Source organism: Kryptolebias marmoratus, linkage group LG13 (genome assembly GCF_001649575.2).
Source record: "Kryptolebias marmoratus isolate JLee-2015 linkage group LG13, ASM164957v2, whole genome shotgun sequence".
Classification (NCBI taxonomy): domain Eukaryota; kingdom Metazoa; phylum Chordata; class Actinopteri; order Cyprinodontiformes; family Rivulidae; genus Kryptolebias; species Kryptolebias marmoratus.
The window spans coordinates 5,816,476-5,836,134 of record NC_051442.1 but is presented as its reverse complement, the minus strand read 5'-3'; the positions used below and the strand labels follow the sequence as shown (position 1 = coordinate 5,836,134).

At 41.1% G+C, this 19,659-nt stretch overlaps 2 protein-coding genes and 1 long non-coding RNA gene across 5 annotated transcripts in view; 1 reads left to right on the top strand and 2 right to left on the bottom strand.

Annotated features, from left to right (window-relative positions):
• Positions 1 to 4: 4 nt before the first annotated feature.
• On the bottom strand, positions 5 to 3,776 carry skp1 (S-phase kinase-associated protein 1). 3 transcript variants are annotated; one of them, XM_017419913.3, is made up of 6 exons: positions 3,645 to 3,776; positions 2,948 to 3,048; positions 2,709 to 2,782; positions 2,088 to 2,231; positions 453 to 593; positions 5 to 332 (listed from the first exon to the last, which is right to left on the bottom strand). In XM_017419913.3, exons 2-6 carry the CDS (start codon positions 3,042 to 3,044, stop codon positions 297 to 299), a joined length of 492 nt encoding a protein of 163 aa, XP_017275402.1. In that variant the 5' UTR covers positions 3,045 to 3,048; positions 3,645 to 3,776; the 3' UTR covers positions 5 to 296. The 3 variants fall into 3 exon arrangements, with proteins under 3 accessions (XP_017275402.1, XP_017275403.1, XP_024862495.1); XM_017419914.3 differs by having other exon boundaries at positions 2,948 to 3,088; positions 3,645 to 3,772; XM_025006727.2 differs by having other exon boundaries at positions 2,948 to 3,110; positions 3,645 to 3,770.
• Positions 3,678 to 19,659, top strand: part of LOC108238076 — a 32,984-nt gene continuing 17,002 nt past the window's right edge. Inside the window, exons 1-3 of the long non-coding RNA XR_001808667.3 lie at positions 3,678 to 3,790; positions 6,280 to 6,507; positions 18,371 to 18,507. This is a non-coding gene — a long non-coding RNA (uncharacterized LOC108238076). The remainder of the gene's footprint in view (positions 3,791 to 6,279; positions 6,508 to 18,370; positions 18,508 to 19,659) is intronic.
• On the bottom strand, positions 5,061 to 14,018 carry ppp2cab (protein phosphatase 2 catalytic subunit alpha b). The gene is made up of 7 exons (XM_017419911.3): positions 13,725 to 14,018; positions 7,093 to 7,302; positions 6,829 to 7,002; positions 6,635 to 6,724; positions 6,317 to 6,478; positions 5,909 to 6,027; positions 5,061 to 5,809 (listed from the first exon to the last, which is right to left on the bottom strand). The coding sequence occupies exons 1-7, from the start codon at positions 13,824 to 13,826 to the stop codon at positions 5,737 to 5,739; spliced, it is 930 nt and encodes a 309-aa protein (XP_017275400.1). The 5' UTR covers positions 13,827 to 14,018; the 3' UTR covers positions 5,061 to 5,736.

Genomic DNA, 19,659 nt, shown 5'->3' with positions numbered 1-19,659 from the left:
GGGGGGGGGGGGGGGGGTGTACAAAGACATGAAACCGTATATATTATGTTGATGCGCAATATATCAAATGTGTCAAAATGATAACGAGCGTCTTAGCTTTAAATTAATGACACCATACAGGCAAGTTTAAATGGTCATGCTTTTATTGGTACACAGAAATCGGGGGGGGGGGACTAGTGGGCGAAGGGAAATATACTAAAAGTAAATATTAACAAGTATGAACAAACGCCAGTGCAACCAGTGGGGAGGTGGGGGCGACACTCTTCAGTGGGGTAGTGTTGGCCGGATCGTCCCCATCACTTTTCTTCACACCACTGGTTCTCTTTGCGTACCTGTTGGGACAAAAACGGGCGAGGATGAAGATCACATCTGGCCTCGGGCGTCACTTCTGAGGGATAAAATCCTGCATCTTGTTTGTTTGTTTTTCTGGAAATAATGGATGGAATAAATACCTGGGCTTCCTCTTCCTCTGTAAAATCATTTTTGATGTTGAAAGTCTTCCTGATCTCCTCCGGGGTTTTGCCTTTAATCATGTTGGCCACTGTCTTGCAGGTGACGTCTAACAGGCCTTTGATGTCCAAATAGTTGGCGGCCTCAACAGAAGAAAAGAAAAAAAAAAGAGAGAATAAATAAGTGATAAAGAGATGAAGAGTGGCTTGCAGGGGTGGAGGGGGAGAGGACACAGACTTCTTTGACACCTTAGACACATTCAGTATCTGAAGCTCTGAAGCTCATTATTTTCAGCTCCTAAAATAGATACTGAATCTATTTTAGGAGCTGAAAATAATGAGCTTCAGAGCTGCCAGTGTGAGAACGACCAGAAACAGAAATAACTGTTTGTTTGTGATGGCTCCTTATGGCAGACAGAAATTTCTACTGTGTGTCAAACAGAATATCTTACAGTAGCTCAATAAGAGTTTTTTTAATCAATTTTATCTACCAGCGATCTCTGCGGGAGAGCTGAACCACTTCACTGGGAGGTCCTGCTGGGTTTTTAAGTTTTATCACAAGTGAGAGAAAGCAAGACGGACGAACTCAGAGCTATTTTAGGTCCAACTCCTCTTCCATTCCTCCGGCGAGGCACTCCACGACCGTATCTGCTCTAACCCACGAGGTGTCGGGCACTTCTGTGAAATTGGTGCATATGAAGCCCGCTGAGCCCCACGCTTCCGCCCTCCTCCTCCAGCCTTGTGCTTGGAAGCGCTTCTCGCAGGGAGAAATCATCTCAGGTTACCACCGCTGCCGTGCGTCGCAAAGATGAACCAACATCTATTTCCCAACGTCTCCTTTGGACAGTTTGGTTTCTTCCTCCGTGATTTGCCCGGGGTTGACTTTTCACCTGCCGTCTAAATCCCTTAAGGAGCAGGAACGCTCCGTGTTTTCCACTTTTTGACCGGCCTTTTCCCAAATCTCAGTCTTTTTAACAACCAAGACTCTTCCAGCTGTTGCTGGGCAACATTTATGTTTTTGTTAAACAAATAAAAGAGCTCGGCGCTTCGGCCACCCAGTGACAAACGGACAGCAGGAGGGCTGAGCGGCAAGAAAAATAAACTTTAAAAGGTGGGCAGAAATGTCAGGAAAGACGTCTGCACATAAAAAGGTCTGTTAAGGTTTTTAAAGTAAAGAAATGCAACAAGGATTTCAGTTAAGCTTCACAAGAGAGTCACGAGGTCTCTGATAAGGCATCAACAATAATTCGGCTATAAAAAGCAACAGAAGTCCGGTAATAACGATGTGGCCCCACAAAATGTGTCACAGAGGAAGTGTGACAAACAGAAAAATCTTGACGTTTTTATTGTATAAGACAGCGGTGCCCCGGAGGGCCTCCATCCTGCAGGTTTTAGATGTTTCTCTGCTCCTCAGCAGGTCCTCAGGCTCTGCAGAATCCTGTTAATCACTCAGTCGCTCAAATCAGGCGAGTCAGAGCAGAGAAACACCTAAAACGTCCTCCAGGACCTGGACACCCCCCTGCCCTGAGTTCTAATCTGTAATTAATTATTCAGTTTGTTCAGTTGTGGAACCAGGTCTGAAACGGGTAAACGAAGAAAAGGAACTAATTCAGTTTGCTGTAAACTAAATGCATTTACCAGTATGAGTTCGAACAAGGTGCCCTGGTCCACTTTGAGGAACTCCTGGTCCCACACGGGAATGTCGTCTGTCCTCTTCTCCTTGTTCTCGTCGTCCTCGGGAGGAGGGGGGTCATCCTTGTGATGAGTGCACCACTGAATCACCTGGAGGAAAACACGTGCACAGGTTTAACTTAAACCTCATGCATTAGCAGGACTTACACAGAAAGGGGTTCAACAAAACCCTGAACCGCTGCAGAGCTGAGAGTTTCATCAACAAAAAAAAGGAGCAGCAACAAAAAAATCTGGTTTCCTCAGTGACAAACAGCACGACTTAAAAAGCTTAAAATGAAGTAACAGCAGTGAACACACTATAACTTTAATACAATAGAGCTTGTAAGCGAAAACACTTTATTCTGACTTTTAGTTCAAAAGCTTGAAGCTGACCTGCAGGTCAAACAAGCTGCGATGGATCAGTTTGACCTGTTTCACCGCCGAGCCTCGTTCTCAGATTTGATGTTAAATTGGCCGTTTACCACATAGTTTAAATCATAATTTAGCATTTTAGATCTGTCACGGTTTTGGTGTTACATTGTAAACACATCCAGTGACTCTGCCGGTGTGTGTGTGTGTGTTCTGTACCTTCTTAAGGATAGCAGCGTTCACGTTAGGAAGGGGAACTGGGTCATCGTCTCCTTCATCATCCATTCCCAAATCTGCCAAATACATCAATTAATTAATCACCATCCGGCTGCATGCTACATAGCAATTACTTCCATGCTAAATTAAAAGCTGACCCCCGGATAAAGAGCCGTTTGAGTCAGCGGTAAAGTCTCAAAGAGAGAGAGCCAAAAGTTTGACACAGACTCGGAGGTTCCTACCTTCTAACATGGTCTTAATGGTGACAGACTGTTTGGCTATTTCCACGTCCACCTCGAAGATCTCCCCGTCGGAGCTCTGCAGCTTTATCGTGGGCATTTTCCTGCGGTAGGAGGTCACACTCGGTGAAACACACGGTTCACCTGGCGGCGGCACAAAAACACCCTAGACAAATTAACTTGTTTACTGGCGTACAGGCCGGCTAGCAGACAACAAGCTAACGCGCTAGCTAGCTCGCAAATTTGTCACTTTCGTCTATTTTAAACACTTCCAGGTGAACAGCTCGTCGCCAATAACAAACCCGGGCAAACGCGGACCTAACACTGAGCTGTCTTTTGTAAATTTCATTAATTTAACAGACAAAGGCTAACATTTCCGAGCTAGCTAACATATGACACACGGGCTAACGACGGCTATGCTAACACAGTTAGCTTGTATACAAGCGCTTACAGTGGTTACAAAAATTAATATTCAAGCTCCTTAAAGCATAAAAACCACAACAGGCGCCTTGTTTGTTTGCTCAAAAGCAAAACATCGCGATAATATTTAATAATTCAAAAACCAGGCTGGTAGCCGTTACTCCAGCGGGGTTTGCTATGTCAGCGAGGCCTCTTAGCAACGAGTCGGTTTAAGTTAACGTGGGAAAAAAACGAGTTTCGGTCCGACTCCCGCTGGTAAATTAAACACACGGCTACTTACTGTGAACGTTTAAACGAAAAACCAGATGTAGATGTTTTGTTTTTTCTGCGATCCGTAAAAAAAGGCCCAACGGACGTAAGGACGCCGACAACGACTCGAAGTGTGCGGATCGACCTGTGCTCGGAGGCTCCTGCTGCCGCCTGGAGGTTGGGCAAGCCTTCTTCTTTTTTTCTTTTTTTTTTTACTTTTATTAATTAATTTTCACACCTAAACTAATATGCGATGTATGGAGGGGTAAAAAATGCGCCTTTTATATTTTGTGCTGTTCTCCTCCCATAACAAGCTTATGTTCAGATTTGTGGAAACTAACCAGGAAAATTAACGTTTACGTGTTTTATTTTTACAGCCCATAAATGCGCATTCATACAGCGCCTAAATAACACCAGCGATTGTTTTCTTAAAAGCGTCATCCAAATCATGTTGCTTTGTACCTGACACGTTTGCCAACTTTTTAAAATTAAATTTACGGGGAGTCAATTTATCGGAAATACAGCACTGAATATCATATTCGCTTGTGGTGCAGTACCTGCAAAGAACCAAAGCCTCTCATTGTTTTTTTTTATTCGAGCAGATTCGATGGTGCGTTCACTTGCTGCATGAAAATCAAGCCATTTAAAGTAACGCATTTGTGCTGCTTCTCACCAATAAGATGTTGTTTTTTATTGTTTTGTTTTAGATTATTTACAACTCAAAACAAGTTCTTAAAGGTTAAAAAAAATAAAATAACTTACAGTGTATATAGATTTACTGAAATCTTAAAGGTTTGTTGTTGGGTTTTTTTTGGTACAAAACATTGTATCTAGATTTTCATTGAAAAGTATGAAATCAATCATGAAATAGTTTATACTAAACTTTATCAAACAGTGGAGAATGAAAGAGTCCAGTTGAGTGGTTTTCCAATTATACTGAAAGCGATAATGAAATGCGGGTCCACGCTCAATGTAAACAAAGCGGCTAAATAAAGAAAACCCACATGGACCTGCTCTGTGTAGGTAAACAAAGATGGCCTCTAAGTTTAACGTTTGGCCAATTTTCAGTCACTTCAACTGTTTTTGTAGACAGTTGGCATCTGGTCATAAATTTTGCTTATAAGTTGTTAACTTTAGGACAAACAAACCATCACTTTAAGGAAAATTATTGTCCAGTCTTTAGCATATAGCATGGTTTATGTTTAATAAACAAACAATCTAATTAAAAAGTTTTTTAAAAATTCCAGTGAAGTATTGTTTTTTAATGTAAAAGCCTTCTTGTCACCTGTGATTTAGTTCAGTTTCCATTATTGACTGCATAATCTTAATAGTTAATCAACACAAATATTTACATTTAATTTTAAAATGAGTCACACATACAATTACAGCTGTCATCAAATTAAAACTGTCGAGTTTTCAGTAGCATAAAAGAAATAAAAACACTCAGTTCAAGAATTCATCTTTATCTTTATTATTCTAGTTGTTTGGTTAATATACAGAGTCTGAAATTCAAAGGAAGTCTGTGAGTAGATCTTTTATCTTTTATTGAAACCAAAGCTGTGTCATTGCATGAGACACCATTAGAAGGGACACAGGACCAAAAACTTTGTGTAAAGCTTGCCTGATCGGGGCTTTTATCGCAAGTTTAAAAACAAAACAAAACAAAAAAACATCTGTAGTGTGAAGTCTCCTTCATCTTTTAACATATTTTACATTTCTTTAATCGTACAAAAGTGCAAACAGATCACGTTCAGATCTCCTCATTAAAATCCATGGCCTATAGCTGTTAGAGCTGCATTTATTTTAGCAAAACTTGCTTTGAACTTGGTGCCCTCAGCCCAGCTACGTATGTACACAAGGAGGAATTTAAGCATCAGAGTTGATTTATATAGTCGGACAGGGGGGTTATAAATACACGTCCCCAGCAATAAATATTATGATTATGGCACACATCTTTTGGTCCATTTATAGACAAATTGTTTTTACAAAATGCTTAAATTGATTTTTGTGTGAATATACAATGTACACTGCTGCGAACCGCCCCTCCCCTCACGTTGGTATCAGTTGGAGATCGTATTCCGGCGATGCTGGACTTGACCGTGCGAAAGGTCGAATGTGGAGGTCTACAGGAAGTAGTCTGGGGTGCGGCGGGTTACGTGAGGCTCTCCTCTGCGCGGCGCGGGGTCGAACTGCAGGCTGAGGAAGAAAAGCAAATTAAAAAATGACCACTGACCATTCATCTTTGGACTCGTCCGTATTCAAAGCACCGACTCCCGCTTCAGTTTGCGTACTTACAAGGAGTATTTGAGGGTGTCGTCTAGCTCCATGATGGCTGCCTGGTTGCCACAGCGATAGCAGTAGTTGGGAGCGCTAAAAATCGTCACCACGTTCCTCTCGTGGCACCAGTTGTATCCCTGAGGACGGCAGGGGTCAAAGTTCTACTTTAATGGGAACTAAACATGCTTTTTTGTCAGAGGATGATATCAACATTTCTCTATTAGCTTTTAGTTTTATTTTAAGCTTATTTTGATCTGTTATTTAAAATTTGTCACCTCCTCCTCTGATGCATTCAAGATCATATTAACCTTGTCAGATTATAAACCTGTATAATCAGAGTTGTAATTAAAAAGTATTTGCGTGACCATTTCTCCTTTTTTCTTTGGCAGATTAGTACACTAAATATCTGATATAGAAGACACGGACCTCCATAACCAGCTGGTGGGCTCGAGACACCAGCGTGAGGCGGTTGGCGTGGTTGAAGGTCTCGGAGATGTCCTGACCGAAAGTGTAGCCGGCTCCTCGAGGAGAGATGCCCCAGCCGCCGCGGTCGTCGGGGTCCGACCACAGCAGATCGCACATGGGACCCTGCACGGGACCAGGATGAGCACCGGCAGGTTAGAACACGCCAGGCACATACGCCAAGTTCAGAAAGTATTTCATCAATTACCGCCATTTCGTGTCAAGTTCAATGCTCTACTGCTAATAATGCCGCTTCCCTAAAACTTAAAGAACCGTCTTTACCTCGTGTGGTACTTCCTGTAAGCGGTCCAGTGCTCTGATGTGATCCAGCGTATCTATAGACGGTGACAAGCCGCCGTGAAGGCAGAAAATCTGAGGGAAAGAAAGAATTCCTAACTTAGAATTTGAGTCTTGTTTTGCAGAATAAAGTAGTTTTTATTAATGCTTGTGAAAAAAACAACGGTGCACGTTCTCACCTGAGAGTCAACCAAGGCAGTGAGGGGCAGGTAATCGAACAGGTCTGTGAAATATTTCCAAACGTTTGCGTTTCCGTATTTCCTTAAGCACTCGTCATAGAAGCCGTAGACTTGTGTGATCTGCCTGCTCTCGTGGTTCCCTCGGAGGATTGTGATGCGCTCCCGGAAACGAACCTGAAACGCACGGATTGGGTTTATTTGTTGCCTCTTTTTTTTCCCTCCCCAAAACCAGATTTGAATGCTGAGTATTTTTGTTTTAGTCACCTTCAGAGCTACGAGTAAAGAGACGGTTTCCACAGAATAGTACCCTCTGTCCACATAATCGCCCATGAACAAGTAGTTTGTGTCTGGAGACTTCCCTCCGATCTTGAACAGCTCCATGAGGTCGTGGAACTGGCCGTGCACGTCGCCGCACACAGTCACCGGACATCTCACCTCCTGGACGTTTGACTCCTTTGTCAGGATCTCCTTTGCCTGCAGAAAAAAAAAAAAACACACATTAGATGTCACGTTCGACGAGGGATTCATAAAAACAGCACAGATCAGAGAGGGCTTAAAAGCATCTCAAACATTAAAAGGATCCATTATCAGTCATTTAAAAACGCAGGACAATTAGTGACCCCCGTGAGCCTGCACTGACTGTAACTCTGTTTTTGTTTTCCATCTTTATGTCAGGAACCGATATTTCCTGACAACCTTTCAAAACAAACTTGCCACAACAGCCTCCATGAAGTCAGTGTGTGTGTGTGTGTGTGTGTGTGTGTGTGTGTGTGTGTGTGTGTGTGGTTTCCTGTGGGTCTGCCCTGCAGCGTTTGGACAGGCAGCTCTGGCTGCACGGCAAAAACAAATCAATAAGTTTAATGCTTCAAAACCTAAAACTAGAGTCCAGAACATTTGCTGGCATTTCTAAATTTAAAAAAAACAACTTTGTTTTAATTTAGCATGACTCAGCTAACTCGTTTAACATGACTAATTGGACGCGTCATGTCAACAATGGTTAAAAGCAAGACTGACTTGTAGAATTGTTAAGAAAATATATTTTTTCCTGACTTTTTTTTGTTATTCTTGGTAGTTTTTCCTGCCCATAATTCATCTCAAAGGTCTGAAGCTTGCTGCTGCAGTGAATGACTCAGCATGTGGCCTACAGCCAGTCCTTTTAGAAGCCATTAGTTACAGCTGCCTCATTCGGAGCAAACAGAACAAGTTATTCCAGCAGGGATCATCAACCAACGAGACCCAATTCTGAAGCATTTCTGGTCGGTCAGCTGGTTGACTTCTTTTAAGAGGCTTTGGGGCAAACAAATGACCTGATCGACCACCAACACACGACTGACACTAAAGCAGAAGAATCGTGGTGTTTTTTAAAAATCTGAATCACACTAGAGACACTATGAAAGCTGCCCCCATCCAAAGTTTGAACAGAATCCGTATGGATCCTTTCAAACAACAAAGCACGAGAAAAACAACAAAGTGGACACTGACCGAGTGCTTTCCCTGGCCGGCCGCCAGCTGATGGGATAGAAACCCTGAGCGGCCACGACAGGGCTGCAACTTTGCACAGTGCTGACCTATATTACACACACACACACTCCATGTGCCCATACCCACATGAGGCAGGAGGCATTTCAGACACTGGGCTTTGGCTGGCACATCGAGCAGACGCACAAATCTCTAAAGCAACTGTGTCGCCGAGCCGGGGGAGAATATTCTAGATGTCCGTATTAAAGTGGAACAGCAAAATAGAAATGGGCTCTGTCTTCCAACCAGTGAGGCAGAAGAAAGAAAAGTCTGTCTGGGTTTTAATGTTTTAGTGCAACACCTCTGGAACCATTTAATGCACCCTTGGCAGAACAGAATAACTAACTGATCATTACGTCGCCAAACGCATTAAGCCGGTGAAAGATTTAAACAGGGCTTCTTTCCTGTCTTTTGTGTGTTTGTAGGTCATGGCTCAGGATGACATTTGCACAAAATGGATAATTAGTAACTGATATTTGTTACAGCCTTAGTCACGAAGACGATCCTTGATTACCTCCAAAGCATTGGGTTCCAGATCCGTGCCAAACAAGTCTATTACTCCTGCTGGAAACCCTCCTATCCAATTTCAATTTACATTTAAAGCAGGCATCTACTTTGGAAAAACAAAAACACTGTCTCTTCACCAGTGCATCAAATATTTCAGCCATATCTTAACTTGGCTAAACCACTGCCTTGTGCATCTGTGCAATGTCACATTTTCTTCCTCTTTAGTTTTTAAATTACAGTCCCTTCCTTCTGGCGCACTTTATGCTTTAATATAGATTAAATAATAATCCCGATTATTGTCTGTGGTGCCAGGCACAAGGATGCAGTCGCCTCAGTTGCTCCACCCCAGACAGAAACACTTAACATGAGATTTCACGATGACGTAACCTGACAATGCAATAATCATCAGCCAGGAATTGATAAAACACCACCCCGTGGATTATGCCCTGATCACATATTACATAAACCTGGATGAATTGAGCCAGGGTGACCCACGTCTCCAATCTGAACTAAAAACCACCCCGCCGTGTGTTTACGTGTGAGGGAACAGCTTATCTGCAATAATGCAGGTAACAGCTCGCGGGGTACGATGACGTCAACAAAAATGACACCCGTGGTTACGTAAAAACCTCGCCCAAAGTTCAGGCCACACCTGCCGCAGGGAGAAGGAACACCTTGCCCAGATTCCAGGTACAACTAAGACGTCAGACGCCTTGGAGTCAACAAACTGCTCAGGCGAGTGTGGAAGTCACTGCTGTAAAATAATCCCATTAAAATGAGGTAAACAGTGAAATGTCTCCGACGGACAACTCGGAGGAAATTACAATTGAAGGATGATCTCATGCAGGTTAAAAGCTGAACTCATCATTAGCTTCAGACACCAGCAGCAGACTAATGCTGACAAACTGTCTGCTTCTGTCAGAGTTTCTTACTACGACACAATCAGATTTTTAGTTAAAAGAAAAAATGCATATGAAATTCAGTGACTTATGCTGCCTAATGTGACCATTAATAAACTCAGGATGAACTTGGGACGAAGTGAAAACAAACAATCCTTCAAACTCCCCCACGAACAGATTCACTCAGCTGAGTGAAACGGTGAGCTCAGAGACAAACGAGGCTCGGCCGCCTCAAACCGGTTTCAACGTAAACAAACCGGCCGTTCACAAACAGCTGCCGCCACACCACATCAGTCTGACAGTTCAGGTGACGTCATTATTACGGCCGGGGAGGTAAAAACCTACTTTTAGCTGCGTCGCAGACGGGGACGACTCTGAATCGATTTTGTTGACGTTAATCTGTGCCGTCAGCAGTGTAGTTCCTGCACGGAGCATTTGTCCCAGCAGAGTCGCCGTAGCTTCTTATAGTAGAAACATGCTGCGGTGAAGCTGTTTTCACATTTTTTTTAATCTTTTCTTCACTGAAACCTGAAGAATATGTCTCTGTAAATATTAGCTGAAGTTGACTGTTAGTTGTGACTTTCAAACTCTTGATTCTTACATTTCCATCGTGTTAGCTTTCATATGGCGTTTTTAAAGTTAACTTAGCATCAATGCTAACTGTTGGTCTGCAGCCTCTTTATATATATTTTACAATTATTATATGTGTAGCTGAATATATTCTACCCTCACTGTAATTAAAAATAATTTAGCAGATCCGAAGGCTTTATAGACAACCCTCATGAGGGAATCATAAACAACTGGGTAATGACCCAAAAAAAAAAAAATGTTGTTACATAAGATGGTTGATTTAATCCTAACAGAGAGGAGAAACGGGGTTACAAAAAGGATAAGCTCTGTCTGTATGAGACAGTCTTTCTGCACTTTATTACATTATCTTTTTATAATTAAGCAATCTGATTTTCAATTAGTAGAGAACTGCATCCACTATAATTTAAATTACATTAAAAATTATTAAAAGACGGACCAGATCGCACTGTCCTGTAAACAAGCCGCAGTTGCAAAACGCATCCAGGACAATGAAAGAGCTAACAGGAACCATAAAAACTAATACTAATAAGAAAACTTGATTTCTTTTTTTTTTTAACAGTTCTTTTCCTCTTAAATCGACCAGATGAAACCAACTCTGGCACATTCCGGCTCTTTTCTGAAATACGACAGAGGACAGATTACACAGCACATCTCTTTTCTTCACACCCCCACACATCCCGAACCAGAGACGGCTGCTCTCTGAGTCACAATGAACAGTGCTGTCCTCAGTCACACACTCTGATCCCCTTGGCAACGAAAGGTTTTAACAGGGTCGGTGATGCAACTCGCAATCAATCATTTCCTCTGCTATTTTTAAAACGGCGAGGATGCTGTGTGGGTGGCGTTGTGCTGAAAATATTAAAGTGCACAGGAAGATGAAAAAGAGGGAGACGTGGACGCTGACACCTGATGCAGCTGAGCTCATATGCAGCTTCAACTCTGTGCGCAGAGTCAGGATGATGAAGCTCAACATTTTCCCTTTACCGTTTCCCACTTTGCTCAGCTGGCGAGAAAACAGGAGGGAGAAGATTCGGCACTTCCTCTGCGTTCACGCCACTTTTTCCAAAGCAGAACAGCTGTTAGCGGGGGTCAGTTTGAGTCAGAAAAATTAAGAAACGTGACAAAGCATTTCGACCGACTAAAGGCTGCGAAATCAACAGTTTGATTTAGAAGAGAACGAAAGTCATCTCCGCTGACGATGCACCGAGGACGATGTGGCAAAATGAGGCGTAAAGTACGAATACGGCCAAAAAGCACCAAGAGCAGCCCAGTAGAGATGATCACGTCTCATCCTGAGCTCTTGACCTACAGTGCAACGGGGGAGAAATATGTTTTAAAACTACTGGAACCAACGTTATAGCGGATTTCTAAATGAAAAATGTGATATTAATGAGCCACTAGAGATTAACTGCACCTTTAACCTTCAGCTCACAGCAGCTCAAACATGGCAAGTATGTGAGAGAATCAACTGTTAGGAGCCATTTTGAAAAACAAGTTTAAAAGTTATTTAAATATATACTTTTATATATTAAAAGTGTTTAAAAGTATAACCTGTTATTGCTGAGTGTCCCCCCCTCCCCCTCTTAGCTCAGTCATTTAAAGATAGAAATCATTTCAGACGATCTTTATGAGTAGCAGAGTTCAAACTGCAGCTCAGACCTGTAAATTCTGCAGGATCAGCTGACCGGTTATTAGCCAAATCAACACGTTTGCTCCTACATGTTTATAGTTTTTAACCCAGCATGAAGCAGCTGGCTTTCACTGCACGAAGACGCTGTAAACCAGAAACAAAAGCAGCGTATTCTAAGTAAACTGCGACCTCACCCATTAGGTGTCGTTTCAGTTCGAAGATTATCACCTTATTGACTCCAGATGCAACCAAGAAGCTGGATGAAGGTAAAGAGATTAAAAAAAAAACAACACTCTCTTTATTGTGGATGGAATTTTGATTTTTCTAAGGTTTGTTATAGGATATATTTTAGGAGGCTTCAGTTTGCTTAATTAACTCAAGTGTAGGTTTTTTTCCCCTCTATCTTTTATTTATATGAATAAATAATGCAGTAAAAAGTCAAAATCGCCAAAAACCATATCTCCTCAGATGACAATATGAGTGAGGCTGCAGGAACAATTTTTTCATTCAACCAGAAATTAGTGATAAACTGTATATCTAGTATGTTGTTAATGATAGTGCTTGGAGAAGTCAGAATCGGAGCGGCCCAGAGAGCTCAGATCGATGAATCTCGACACCTAACACTATACCGTCTCAGTTCTTTTTACATACAGACAGTGAACAGTCAGAGTTAATGTGATTACAAGTTCATAAAGCTATTTTGCTAACATCAAGTAACCTTAAAAGTACAGGCAATATATGAACAAAACATTGCCAGGATTCATACACGCTCAAGTTTACAGATTATATTTTTGACATCCAACATTTATGGTAAATTTGAATGTGTACAGTGGTTGGCTGCTTTGAACTAAACAGGAATAAAAAAGCAGAGAATGGCACTTAAATGTTACCTGTTGTCCTGCAGGGTTTATGGTATTAATTAACAAGTTAAAGACTGATTCAGCTGATGGCATTTATTCTGTAAAATAAAACAGCTGTGTGCGCTTTAGGGCTGGGCAAAGCTGTGGTTGCCAAATAACAGAGAGCTGTATGTGCAACAGATGGCAAACTATTTGCACATTTTTGCAATCAGCTATTCTTAGTAGGTGAAAAAAAAAAACACAGATGCTGTCTGTTACTGTTACTGTCTGCCAGGTTAAAGCTGGATCATCATCACGGTGACCATGATATCATCAGTGGGAAAGGCATTCTGACTGGCTGGTTTTATTTTATTTTATTTTAATTCAGGTTTTAGAGTTTAGAAAATGGAACCGGAAATAAAGTCTGAAATCATTTGTAGGATTTTCAAAACTGCGTAGGAACCCTGCAGTGTGAAGTAATCACCTCCCTGGAGATGCCTTCTTTTTTTTTTATAACTACCAGCTAACTAAAGACTCAGTTATTGTAGATGAGTTATTAGACAGTAAACAGGTTTTTAGTGGGACAGCTAAATAATAACAGAGATGCTGCAGCGCCGTTCTCATAAGGAAGGATGTAAATATTGGGATGCGACCTGAATTTACAGCTTAATAAACCTCCTAGCCATAACAACAGCATGTAGGTCGTTAAATTAACCAGGCAGCTGCTAATACGAGCTAACTGTGTCTGACTACAAGTAAAGATAGTAAAAGAAAAAAACCACGCTCCTCACAGTGAAATCTACACTATAGGCGCCATTTTAAGAACGTCTGGAAGGAGGCGGGCAGGACAGGCAATACGTTAACAGTAACTTGTGCCTAAAGAGATTTATTTTTATTTTTTATTTTTTTTACCTTTTCACACAGAGTCTTCACTTGTCCCTCTGACAGCTGTTTGCACTCGTTGAGCTGCTCGATCCACTGATCGAGCTCTTTCGTGAACACCTTTTCGTCCATTTCTGTGTGTTTTCTCGGGTGGTTGCAGCTCCCTCGACGAGTCGGTGACTAGTCTTGTTAAAGTAAAAAAAAAAATAAAACCTCGGCTCTGTTTCTCGGAGCTTCCAAGGCGGCTACGGCAGAGGCCAAGTCCCTCTTCTGGTCGGAAGCATGGGCCACCAGCTGCCAGATCGCTACGATTCGACTGAATTGAATCGGAGGAAGAGGCGTCAGTTGGCCGTCCACCCTGTAAATTTGTCGAGTCGGCCGCCATTAGAGTAAACGGTTCCGGTAAGCACCTTTCAAAATAAAAGAATCGACTCTAACGGACTCAGCCTGAATGAATCAATGACATATATATGGGGTGAATAATAAATAATAAACAGTTTTTTACAACTTTTAAATCAAGGATTAATCCTGTATATAATGTGATTTGTGGAAGCTCAAATTTGCCAGCAAACCAAAAACTAAATAGTTTTTAAAGCAATAATTTAAAATTAGTCTTGATAATTTAAAAGTTAAAATGATGTGGCAATGAGGTTATCAAAACTACAGATTTTATGTTACATATAGTGGGTTGCTAATTAAACATTTAACTATCTAACAGCAAAATAGTCCTTAAATTCAAATTCTGCAGTTTATGGATTTATTTTAATCCAAATAGATTTTGATTTGTATTATTAGCCAATATTGGTGCACAGTTTTAATTCATTAAATGTAACTTCAATTATTTATGGCTTAAATCGTCAAACGTATATCAGCCTTCATTGTGTCTTTTTTGAGTTAAGCTTACAAAAACTTTAAAATCGTGTTTTTGTTTTAGTATACTTTTATTTTGTAGTTAAAGCGGTAAACGTCCGGTTATGTTCTTGCTGCTCGTGTCCGGTTTGACTCAGTACAGCAGCCAATCGGAGCCCGAGGATAGCAGCTCTGTGATTGGTTCGCCGCGCTGCTTCCTCCGCGTTTTGATTGGCTCTCCGTTTAACGGGGAACTTATCAACCAACACCAAAAAAAGACTACATCACTGCTGTTCCCCGACGTGAATTTGGTGTTGTAACCATGATGTCATTGTTATGTTTATGAAGCAGAACCGAGTAAACAAAGTTAGAAGACACTCCGTAACCTTTTAGGCTGCGTTCAACTCGTTTCAGCTCTTCGCTGATAAACACAACGCAGACGTGACATCAGCACGTAAACAGACTCTGTTTACTTTGACTTGACCTGCTAATAAACACTAAGCGAAGTTGACGGATTTTTAAAAAGTATCGTTTATTCTATTTTGTAGAACATTCTCGAAATTTCTGTTGCGTCACATGTGGATGAGAAAGTTCGCATTCAGAAGGGGCGGGGTGGTGCTGCTGTAAACTAGAGGCTGAGCTTGAATCTAATTAAAATGTCTGTTTTTGTGTGTTTTACTCCTTACTTTGTGGTTTTAGTCACATTACTCACAATTCTTCTTACTTTACAGGGTTCAGTATTAAAGGGTTGGGATTAGGGAAACGTAATGGGTTGTGTTGAACCAACTCTGGGATAATAACCACATTAAAATATATTTTCCCTGGTTTATCAGATGCCTAATGCCATCATGCAGGAGTCATGACCCACCTCTGAAATAGGATACTATGTGGGGGGAGTGAAAGGAGTTGATCACACAAAGGTTATGGGTTTTTGTTGTTGTTTTGCAGCTGTTTCGTGAGCCTATTCCAGTTTATTTTCTGTAAACCCTAAAAATTGTCCACAACATAACACTTTATGGGTCAAAACTCTTTGTCTGAGGCATTCTGTGCTTCTCAAACATTTAAGCTTCTGAACCCTGAAATAAAACAGGGAAAAGACTCCAAATATTCTCAGTTGAACTACACAAACATTGCTCAAAATGTAAATAAATAGGGGCATTATGACAACACAAATAGCTTAAACTCGTATTATGCCTTTGTTTTTTGAATGTAGTATTCCAGGCAAAATGATTTTAAAATTTTCTTTCATTTTTGGAGATCATCTCAGAACCTCAGCTTGATGTTTTGTGACCCACAGTGAGGTCCCAGCCCTAACTTTATAAACCACAGGGATAACTTGTTTCTAGCTCATTCCTCACACGTGACAAACCAGAACTGTAGAGATTTCACAACAACCTTTATAGAACTTACTCAACTACCCTGATTTTAATGTGTACAGCACAGAGGACAGAATATAAAACCAGTTTTGCCAACAGTTTCAATTTATTTTCCCAGTAGAGTACAGACACCCATTTTTAAAGCCGTGAATCTCCATTCACCTACTTCCTTTTTCTGATAATTCTCCCTGAAAGAAATCTCAATAATCAGTCAGGAATGTGTTGACTCACGTTCACAAAATCTCCTCCATTTGAGCAGAGGTTATATTGGATGTTATTAGGTGCTTCTCGTATCTTTATGGGGGAATGAATGAAATTGTGCCAATCAGACACACTCCTTTTTTGCTTCGACAAACCCTGCAATGAAACCACTTTTTGAGAGCATATAATAATATTCTTTCAGTATTTATAATGAAAGCAAGAAGCCATTTTCTGTTTTGCAAAGACCCAAATTAATCAGCTGCACCCTTTAAATGATCATTTCAAAACATGATTAATCCTATGTGGCTCTTTGAAATACTTGAAGACAAATGATTCTTTTTTTATTTGACAGTGTTTGCGTAAAAAAAACATTTGAACGCTCTTATTTTATTCAAACAGCACCCTAAATATCATATTAGTATCAGTCATTGTGCTTCATATGATCAACAATGAGAACTAGACATACAAATAAAAGCAAGTAAAGGAAAAACATACAAAGTTAGAAGACAATCACTGATTGCATACAACAGACTTAAAGTCAAAATTCTAGCTGCAAGACAAGCAAATAAATGCGAAAATCATAATAGTATCAAATATTTGCTACAAATGCTAATTCTCTACTTCCTGTGACAGATTTTGTAGCTTCTGCCAAACTAAAAAAAAAGCCTCAACAGTGATGTGTTTGGAGGGAAAATGGGGAAAAGGGATTAGGCCAAAACTGGGTCAAGTATTGAGATAATGTTGGCCTACTCGTTTTTTGTTGCTGTGAATCCACTCATCTTGAAGTCAGTTCTCCAGAAGTTAGAAAATCTGCTTTAGGAAGTGGAAACATTTTGACGTTTTAAGTTAAATGGATTCTTTTCAACCCATAAAATGGAGGCTGCGAGGGCCATGTGGCTTATTTTACGATGCGGCAGGATCAGTTACTCTTTGGTCAGATTCAGGCAGCAAAACTGCTCTATCTTATTTAAGCTTTTCGAAGCTTAATACATGATCACAGTTTTATTTTACAGCTTAAGGGTAACATGTTCAAAATGTCTCAGAATTCTTTGGTCTTTGCCGGCTTTTGTTTTGATGAAGATGGCTGTCACACCTTTTGTTATGCTTGGACGCCACCTTCTTCGGTGCAAACACTGGCAGAATGCTTAGTTTATTTACGTGAATATCCCATAATGCAACATGACACAACATAATGCCCCTTTTAAATTGTAAATAAACATGGTTCCACATGGACTGCGTAGCTGGATAGGTAAGCTTCGCTCAATGTCACGCATGTCTCCGGCGATGACAGAGTGTCCCAAAAGTCTGTTTCAAGATCGAAGTGGCGACCAGCTGGTCAGTGTTATGTAAAGAGGCAATAAACACACTCCGGTAACACGATACAGAAGCTTAATCCAACATAATGCTGACTGTATGTCACATTCTGACATGATGGAGCCATTTGAGCTCTGACACGCCACTGAGGATTTACCGGGATCCTCGATTCTTTCAGGACAATCAATCAAACAGGCAGAGTTCTTCACTGACCTTCAGCCTCTGTTTTAGCTCCACATAAAATAAAATAATAAAAACTACCTGCCGCAGTTAAGTCTCTCTTCGTGCATTCTTCGTACGTGCCGAGCAGTTCTGGATAAAAGCCCCCTTTTTAAATCCCGGCGAGCAGATGCAGGCCACGTGTTTCCTGACAAGCTGTCAACGGGCTAAAGGCGCCGAGGTCACTTGTAAACAACACAATCACAAGCGCCCGTTTGTGGCGAGTGAAAGGATGATGATGATAAACGAGCTGCTGTGGAAAGTTGGAAGGTGGCTGCAGTGTCAGGGAGGAGAAGAATTAAAACCCTGGAGGAGGACATGGAGCCATCATGCATCCCCAGAAATATCAACTGCTGAGGCTGAAGAACCGCAGCTTATTAGACATGTTATATTACCGTCGTGTTGCACTGGGAAGTCATTTTCTGTTGGAAACAGGAAGAGAAAGGTGGACTGAATGCAACAGAGCTGGTAGTTTAATCATGGGATCAATACAGAGTTCCATTTTTATATTATTCAAATCTTAGCAGGTGGCAGTAATATGGAAGAAAACTGTTAATACATGGGGGATTCATTTTCTCTTTTCAACTCTTTCCTTTGTTTTTTGTTTTTTATGTCACATGTTGGACTAAATATAGAGAAGCACATTTAACGCAGAAAGAAAAAAAGAAGAAAGCAATGGATTCACCGCCCTTCTCTCATTCTCTTTCCACCAATTAGCATCCAGTATTGAGTCCAGGAAATCTGAAACCATGACAACAGCAGGAGAACCTACCCCAGCATCACTGATCTACAGCGCCACCTGCTGTTGGTAACGAGGATGTCCAGGATGCTTCTCATTCAGAAGAACAGTTTGGGTAAATATTCATTCAGAAATGTTGTAAATACAGTGTAAATGTTTGTGTCCAGTGAGCTACTTCTAAGATGATATTAAACAAGAAAACAAACAGAAATGGAAGTAACTAAATCAGCTTTTGTGAGGAATTTCTTCACAGGGTTTCAACATTTCACTATCTTCACCGGTATAATAAATAAATAATCCAAAGTCATTGAGCCACTTCTCTGGAAACAGAAATTTAATTAGCTCATAAAGAATAACCAGAGTTGTGTTTCATACATGGTCAGACAAAGAAAGAGCTGCGAGCTCAAACCACCTGATGCGTTGCTGTTTTTCCGGCTCCCTCGGTGCTTCATGGGCACACTTTGTGATTTCAGCAAATCAGATAACGAGGGTGCTTCATCTTACGCGTCTTCAAAGTTCCACTGTACAGCTTAGTGATGAGTCAGATGACAAAAACAGTCCTTTTTCACGAGGAAAACAAAGCTCTGACTCTTGTTGGAAGTAACCTGCAGCCTCTGTTTGCATGCGAACATGAAGAGAATGCAGCGCAGGAACAGCCCACACAGTTTGCCTGTGTGGCGAGAGGGAGCTATTTGTTCTGAAGATGCCTCTCTGGCTCTAATTTTAAAACATACTATAAATGGGTGCAGCTCTTCTGTTTTTCATTCATCCCTAATTCCCATTAAAAAGACATGATACAACAAAAATCCATTTTTTCTTCATCTGTTATGATTCATGAAATACTGTTTATTGTAACCCGATGTGTAAATTTGCATTTGTGCTTCGTCTCTAATTTGAAAGATTCTGAGAAGCTTTTACAACGGCAGTAATCAGGAGCACTTAAGTTCCTTCATATCAGAAGCAAGATTAATCTGATCTCAAACCACAAAATTGTACTTGCCAAATGGTTTTGTTCTATATGGCTTTTGTTAATTCACTTGTTTTTGTCCAGAAGAGCATCAGCATCTCTGATGAATGAACAAATCTCACTTTAAATATCCAGCCAGCCAGCCATCAATCCATCCATTCATCATTCCATCCATCCATCCATCCAGCCATCCATCCATCCATCCATTCATCATTCCATCCATCAATCCATCCATTCATCATTCCATCCATCCATCCATCCAGCCATCCATCCATCCATCCATCCATCCATCCATTCATC